Source organism: Etheostoma spectabile, chromosome 14 (genome assembly GCF_008692095.1).
Source record: "Etheostoma spectabile isolate EspeVRDwgs_2016 chromosome 14, UIUC_Espe_1.0, whole genome shotgun sequence".
NCBI classification, from domain to species: domain Eukaryota; kingdom Metazoa; phylum Chordata; class Actinopteri; order Perciformes; family Percidae; genus Etheostoma; species Etheostoma spectabile.
In genome coordinates, this window is record NC_045746.1 from 19,377,559 (window position 1) to 19,385,581 (window position 8,023).

At 42.3% G+C, this 8,023-nt stretch overlaps 2 protein-coding genes across 2 annotated transcripts in view; both read left to right on the top strand.

Moving 5' to 3' along the window:
- The first annotated feature begins 2 nt into the window (after nt 1–2).
- LOC116702030 (microtubule-actin cross-linking factor 1) overlaps nt 3–8,023 on the top strand; it is a 15,297-nt gene continuing 7,276 nt past the window's right edge. The window contains exons 1-11 of the mRNA XM_032536094.1: nt 3–248; nt 514–702; nt 845–956; nt 1,096–1,259; nt 1,475–1,637; nt 1,949–2,103; nt 2,487–2,561; nt 4,288–4,305; nt 5,131–5,248; nt 6,263–6,325; nt 6,941–6,973. Of these exons, the coding sequence (XP_032391985.1) occupies nt 3–248; nt 514–702; nt 845–956; nt 1,096–1,259; nt 1,475–1,637; nt 1,949–2,103; nt 2,487–2,561; nt 4,288–4,305; nt 5,131–5,248; nt 6,263–6,325; nt 6,941–6,973 (1,336 nt within the window). The remainder of the gene's footprint in view (nt 249–513; nt 703–844; nt 957–1,095; nt 1,260–1,474; nt 1,638–1,948; nt 2,104–2,486; nt 2,562–4,287; nt 4,306–5,130; nt 5,249–6,262; nt 6,326–6,940; nt 6,974–8,023) is intronic.
- Nucleotides 2,258–8,023, top strand: part of bmp8a (bone morphogenetic protein 8a) — a 27,164-nt gene continuing 21,398 nt past the window's right edge. Inside the window, exon 1 of the mRNA XM_032535921.1 lies at nt 2,258–2,271. The gene's annotated coding sequence lies outside the window, so the exon portion shown is untranslated. The remainder of the gene's footprint in view (nt 2,272–8,023) is intronic.

Genomic DNA, 8,023 nt, shown 5'->3' on the forward strand with positions numbered 1-8,023 from the left:
AGATGCTCCTGGAGTGGCTCTCTGAGGCGGAGCAGACGCTTCGTTTCCGTGGCGTCCTTCCCGAAGAGGCAGAGACTCTGCAGGCGCTGCTGCACACACATCGTGACTTCATGGGCACCGTGGAGGACAAGAGGACAGATGTCAACAAGGCTGCTGGCATGGGAGAGAGCATCCTGACTGTCTGTCACCCGGACTCAATCACCACCATCAAACACTGGATAACCATCATCAGGGCACGCTTCGAGGAGGTAAGGAGGGGAGGGCGGGGCTTAGGTTTCCTGTTGTTATTTAGCAGATTGACCATTTTTGTCTTCCAGACATAAAACATCTTAGGTTAACTGGGTTTTTAAAGGTTTTCATTTAGGGTTTGACATTTTGGAAGACCTCAATTTTATTGACCTCCTCTTAACCTTTATTTACCTAGTGACATATTTTAACTAGGTACATGTGTGAATAACATGATGAAAAAAAGATGGAAATTCCTTAAATGAATGAGCACCCTTTGCTCTACAGGTGCTGACGTGGGCCAAACAGCACGAGCAGCGGCTGGAGACGGCGCTGACCGAGGTGCTCAACAACGCCAACCTGCTGGAAGAGCTGTTGTCATGGCTACAGTTTGCTGAGACCACATTGGTCCAGAAAGACACAGAGCCGCTTCCACAGGACATCCCTCAACTCAAAACACTCATCACAGAACACCAGGTGGGCTTCCCTGGCACATCACATGTTTGGGGTTTTAGGTCTTTAATGCATCCTTTATAGCAGCCTGTGTTTGTGCTCTCCATTAACAGTTGTGTTGTCCAACTTTGCTTGCTTACTCACTGCTAGCGTTTGTTGTTCTCAGATATTTATGGAGGAGATGACGAGGAAGCAGCCAGATGTTGACAAAGTGACGAAGACCTACAAAAGAAAACCAGCTGAGCCTCCCAGCAGCCTGGCTGAGAGGAGAGGAGCTCGTAAGTCACCTGTGTTTACCTTTGGATGCACAAATATTATCATCTCCCAATCTTTTTGACGATGGCGTGAGTGCATTCGCTACAGAAGGTTTATTAAACGTAACAGAGAGGATTTGTTAACTCTCTGCTTCCTCCGCAGGCAAACACCAGCAGCAGCAGCAGCAGCAGCAGCAGCACGCAGCCATGCAACTCTCCGGAGGAAACCCACGGCTCAACCAGCTCTGTGCCAGGTGGCAGCAAGTTTGGCTGCTGGCTCTTGACCGCCAGCGCAAACTCAATGATGGTCTGGACAGACTGGAGGAGGTATGTTTCTTGTCACCACATCGTGAATAGGCCTACATTAAAATATATACCTGTTGTAATTAGTTAAATCCCAGTATCAACAGTGTCCTGGTCAATGAAAGATTTGACTTTCTGAAGATACCGTAACTGGCAATAGTTTGACATTACTTACAGACTCACAATATTTCTGTCACAATGACATGAAAAGTCTCACAGCACTGTCTGTCCATTTTCAGCTCAAAGAGTTTGCCAACTTTGACTTTGATGTGTGGAGGAAAAAGTACATGCGCTGGATGAACCATAAGAAGTCTCGCGTCATGGACTTCTTCAGACGCATCGACAAGGACCAAGATGGAAAGATCACGCGCCAGGAGTTTATCGATGGCATCCTGGCATCAAGTAGGTTATCTAACGACATGTTTGGTTGGGGGTCGACTTGTTTAGACAGTGATAAAGACATTCTATGATGTTTTTGTCTATTTCTCTAATGGCTGATATAGTTTCTAGGTTGCTACAGCATATTAGATTGCACTTCTTTATTCAGGTTAATTTATTATATTTTATTTAAATTATATTTATATATTTCTAGTTTGTATGAGAAGAGAGGGCCAGGGCAAAATACATTTTATTGCATTCTCTCTGTACTTTTAAATGCACATGACAATAATCGTGAACTTAAGTTTATGTGAATTCCTGTTGTGTCTGTGCAGAGTTTCCCACCAGTAAGCTGGAGATGACAGCAGTGGCAGACATCTTTGACAGAGACGGAGACGGTTACATTGATTACTACGAGTTTGTTGCTGCTCTGCACCCCAACAAGGACGCCTACAGACCTACCACTGACGCTGATAAGATAGAGGATGAGGTAAGAGATATCAGAAGTTACGTTTTATTCCAACCTAATTTACGATTGATAAATATGTCAGAGGTTGTACGCCTCTGGAGCAACTAGGTGTTAAAGGTCTTGCTCAGGGACACATTGGTTGATGTATTGCAGCAGGAATCAAACCCAGATCTCCCACACCAAAGCCATGTGTCATATCCACTGCGCCATAACCACCACCACCAAAATACATGGAAATAAGTTATGCCAATGTGAATATGTGTATGGTGCTTTATTAGGGCGGAGAACAGTGAGCTACCAGCTACAGGAGAACCAGTCAGCCATTGGACAGGCCCAGTAACGGCTAAGTGCATGGTTAGTAGTCTGAATGCATTCACTGACATGTTGTTGTTGTTGTTGTGCAGGTGACTCGGCAGGTGGCACAGTGTAAATGTGCCAAGAGGTTCCAAGTAGAGCAGATAGGAGAGAACAAATACCGGGTAAGTTCAGCTAAGTCTTTGGTTTAGTTTAATATTATTTAGAGAAAGTGTTCCAAACTGTAAGCTATACTTAAGATACTGTAAAGATAAATTGTTAATGTTCATTGCATTTCATTGATTATTAAATGTTAAGAGACCTGGGTCGAAGGAGATTTGCAAATGAACTTCCTTCTTAGACTAGCAGACAGGAACAACAGGTCAACTTAGTTTGAGTTTGCTGCAATGGACACTCAAGTCAACAGTACATGACCTGCATGTGCTGTTTCACAAAAAAAGTCCAGAGTCTGATTAAATTCTTTATCAAGTTACTATTAAGCCCATAGGTCTGCTTTACTTGTAAGAAGAAGAATACACTCTTATGCTATGATTAAGAGTTACTTTGCAAACTGTTTGGACCCAGTTCTGATTAATGGACAGTTTATTATTAACTGGCTTCACTTGTCCAGCAGGCAACAATTAACTTCTCAACTTAACTTCACAGCATTTTCTCTTGTGTTTTCATCACACAGAATGATCTTTTGGTGTATCTTAACATATAACATGTCATGATAACAGTGATGTATAATGTGTCAATAACATCTCACAGCCTTCCAGGGTTGTCAGCTGAACCTTCTTTAACATTAACAAAACCCTGTTAACGCAATTGCATAGACACACAGCCGGGCTGCTGGGTATGAAAGAGACAGAGCTCTGGCTCATGTACTGGCACTGCTGTCAGGGGTGTTCAAACCAAGCCAGTTCAAAGATGTTTTAGTCCATCTTAACTAAAACTTGTTACACCAAATGAACTCTGAGGTAATTTGATGCTCATACTCAGCTCTTTGTTTAACTTTTCTTCACTGCCATTTTAATAAATAAAGTTAAATGATGGCAATGACCACAGTTCATTGTTAGTAGTGAAACTTGGAGAGTGACATTTGTATTTATTTTAACTTAAGAAAATCTCATTTCTGACAGGTTGACTTGTTACTAAACCTGTGGAATAATCAAACTACTATGCAAAACTGGTTCATCTGATTTACATAATATATTATGTATATAATATACATTATACTGTATGTATAAACTACATTTTAAAGCTTATAAAAATACAAACAAGATGTTTGTTGGCATTTTCAAATACATTTAGGTTTTATTTTTTGGGAATATGAAAGTTGTTTAAAACCTATTGGAACTACAGTGCTTTTAATGGGTCTCCCAGCAGTCTGTGTGGATCTATGCAGCATTTTACAGTGGTTGTTGATAGTTTTCAGCAGCATACTTCCAGGCTCGCCCATCACTACCACTACTACAGTATGTGTGTCCACTGCATCATTATCCACTGGGTAATGATATCCAGCGTCTGACTGCAGGACACTGGGGATACTAATACCACACCAATATGTTGTTGTCACATTGGTTGTCTGTCTTGTCTGGCTTCACTTTTCTTCACTGCCACTGTCTTTACCTCCACCTTACCGTCATCAACTGGCAGTTTTAAAAAGAACTTTCATAACATACACAGGCATTCATGTCCGCTGCATCTTTTTGCTTACACAACTAATTCTGAGCTCAAATAACAGAAATACACACTGAAATGTAATTCCTTTTTTAGAAGATCTTGAACACATAAATGGTATCCATTCATACATTACAAACTTCAGTTATCAGTACATGTTGTTTCACTCCTGCTCTGTTTCTTTCTCCTTGTGTTCCTGTGCTCCGTGTCTACTGGATTTTATTGTAGTTCTTCCTCGGAAACCAGGTAAAGTGACGCTCCCGCTGCTGTGATCGGATGTGTGAAATCTGCTTCCTGTATTCCCCACCAATGGAGTGTTGTCCTTTCTGCTTTCACACGCTTTCATATTAAAAAATGATTTAAAAGAGAGGAAGCGCTCCATTGTGGCTTTGCAATGTGTAAGCAGGTTTCACCGTCCAGTTATGTTCCCGCTGTGATTTGTTTGGTGTTGAGAGTGACAAATTGCACAATGTGAAGCAGGCGACAGTGACATGGCTGAAGTGGTGATTAGTGGTTAGCTGATATATAGTGTGCTGTGGACTGAAGCTGGGAAGCAAATCAAACTGCTTGGAGAGAGATCTAGAATATTTATTCTGTGCTGGGATTGCTTTGGAGTTCTGCTTTGCTCAGCAGTCTGAACAAAACTTTTAGATCAAATGCAAACATGCTTGTGATTTCTACTGTAAATGATAATGCTTATGTTTGGGTGGCCGGGCGAACCAGGCTGAGAATTATCAGATTGACTCTTTAATTCTTTCCGTGCATGTTTTTTGAGTCATTGCATGAAGAGATGAACAGATTGCCTGTTCAGATTTGGTACATGGGCTGCTTGGTGTGATGCTCTGATTCAACTAAAACTTCAATAAATATGTCTTTTATTATTTTACTCACTGATTTTGTCTCCTTTTTCTGGTTCTCTCTTTCCCCTTCTCCCTTTCTTTCTCTTTGTTCTACTTTTTCTACTCCTCCCTCATCCTCTCTTCTGTATTTTTACTCCGTTCACTTATCTCTTGCCCTCTTTTCTGCTCATTTCTCTTCGTCCCTTCCTGCTTTATGTTTTGATCCACTCAGTTCGGCGACTCTCAGCAGTTGCGTCTGGTGAGGATTCTGCGCAGCACGGTGATGGTGAGAGTCGGAGGTGGTTGGATGGCTCTGGACGAGTTCCTGGTCAAAAATGATCCATGCAGAGGTGAGTGATGTTTACACACAACACACTCACTCACTCACTCACTCACTCACACACACACACCACACACCTTCTTTCTCCTCTGTCTCACTGTCTTTAATTCACATGCATTTACTAAAGCCCGACTGGTAATAGATTTTTGTGGCAGATTTTAGTTTTTTTTTTTTTTTTTACATTTTTGATCTATGTCTTTTTTTGATTAGATATTTTACATTTTAAATATTTTTTCCGTTGCAATAAAAAGAAATGTAAAACATTTTTTTAAACTGTGTGTCACAAACACGCACACACATCTGAGCCATCAAGTCCAATAAAAAGCAACACATCTGGAAAAGCCAGGGAGTCACAAACTTGAAATTTAGCTCCATGAGCCTAGAAATGCACAAGCCAGATAAATAATAAATATTTTAAATATATGCATGCCAAGAGCAATTGTAATTGTATGTAATGAATGGGCTACAGTGTGGAAGGTGGATATCTGTCAGACATCAAATAATATTGGTGGGGCTCTAGCACTAACACAAACACACCCTCGCTTTACTCTTTACAAAAGCAAACACACATCCACAGGTGCCCCCTGCACTGAGCTTTTGACATATTTACACCACCAAAAATTAGCGAGTGACAACATACAGATCAGTGGAGTCAGCGGAAGGAAAACACACTGATGAAACTGACTTTTGTCAAGTTGTCTGTCAGCAGGTGATGCAGTGAATCGCTGCCCTCTCTCACTTTCTCTCTCCAGTGTTTCCTTCAAGTGCTGTCTACATTTGGTGTCTTTGTTTCTCTCTCCATCTCTTATTTCTGAAATCTCTCTGAGCCCGTCCTCAATGAGTTCACATGTTTGATTTCTGTATTTGCACGGCCAATTCTTTCTCTCTCCTCGGCCTCTCTCCTGTCTTACTTATTTCTTTCTCTTTTAAATAAAACAGTAGTATTGCATGGTGCATGGTCCTCAGTTCTCTTCCTCTCCCTCTCTCTTCCTCCCTCTCTCCCTCCTTTTTTCTCTTTCCCCAGTGCAACATCCAGGACTTAAGATTCTCCGCTCCGATTCCAGTAGCTCCATCTCATCTCGTATAGGTTGGACTTCTCCTCTATCTGTTACGCTTTCACTCTCTCCTAACTGCCTGTCTATTCTCCGCCCCGTCTGTTTTGCTAACTCTCTTTTTCTATCTCTCCTGGACTCTCTTTCAGATCTCTTCTCTTTTCTTCCTCTCTGTTGCTTTTTTCTTCTTCTCGCTCCAATTATCCTCATCTTTTCCTCTTCTTCTTCTTCTTCTTCTTCTTCTTCTTTGGTTTGTTGGTTTGGCCTTGTTGATGTGCCTTGCTGACTGTGATCACCAGACTAACGTAATGTCTCCCCACTGTTCTGCTTTTCCTCTCTCCTGACCTCCCCTCTCCCGGCTGTTGCCGCTCATGCAAGCTCTGATATCCTGACCTGTTTTTTAAAACACTTTTCAGGGGTCACCGACACTCGTCCGAACCCCCATTGGTTGGCTGTTTGCGTGTATGACCCGTGTGAGTGTGTCAATGGAGTGATTTTTGACAGTCTCAACTCCAAAAGCAGTGTGTGTGTGTATGTGTGAGTGTGTGCATGAGTGTGTTTCCAAAAAAGTGATATCTTAATGTGTGTGAGACTCTCTTCATTCCACCATGAGCTTGCTGTTATTTCACATTGTCTCTTGTGTCTCTTAGTGACAGTCACTCCTGGCTATTTCTGCTGCCGAGGTATCTACACTTCCTCTCTCTCTCTCTCTCTCTCTCTGCTCTGTCACTCCATCTCTTTCACTCTCCATCCATCCGTACAGCTGTCAGTCTCCATCTTTAACCACAGCTCTGTGTGTGTGTGGTTGTGTGTGTGTGGTTGTGTGTGTGTGTTTGTGTTGTGTGTTTGTGTGGTGTGTGTGGTGTGTGTGTGTGTGGTGTGTGTGTGGTGTGTGTGGTGTGTTGGTGTGTGTGTGTGTGTGTGTGTGTGTGTGTGGTGTGCGTGCGTGCGTGCGTGCTTCGTGCGTTCGTCGTGCGTGTGTGTGCGCGTGTGTGTTTGTTGAGGCATTGATGTCAGTCTTTTCTGTGTGCCACATGTGCTCCATGCTTTCCTCACTCACAACAAAGCAGGATTTGGCCAACCCCTGGTCTATATATTTTTATTCTATTTGTGAAATAGATTTGTAGAATTTATTAATTAAAGATGGTTGAATTTTACAAATAAAGAAACATAGATGGAGATGCTCAGCAGAAAAGAAGACATAACAAATGCAATTTGAGAACTAAATAATTAAAATAGTCATGTAGTCATGTTACAATGAACGCTACTTACACATATCTTCTTTTTTCTATTAGTGTAAAATTCTTATACATGCTTCACAGAGACCGTGAGTGTGTAAGACCTGGGCGTGGCCAGCCTGGGTTTCTAATAACGCTGCCTTCCAACACGGCTCCTTTAACTGTGATGGCTGGTTGGTGGGAGACACAATTACAGGGTGCACCTGGCTGGCTGGCGTTGAGGGGGGACGTAATTGCAGGGTGCACCCGTTTAATTGACCGGCCTTGCTGTTGGGTTGCTAGGGACGATGGCCGTGAGGCTAAGAGTTGCACTGCTGCTATGGCTAGCTGTAGCCTTCTTCTCCTCCCTCTTTCTCTTCTTTTTTGATTCTTTTTACACTATCTTTCACTTGCATTTTGTTTCTCTTCCATCCACTCTGAATCTGTCTTTCCTGTCTCTTTATTTCTTGTTCCTTTTTCAACTCTCTCTCTCTCTCTCTCTCTCTCTCTCTCTCT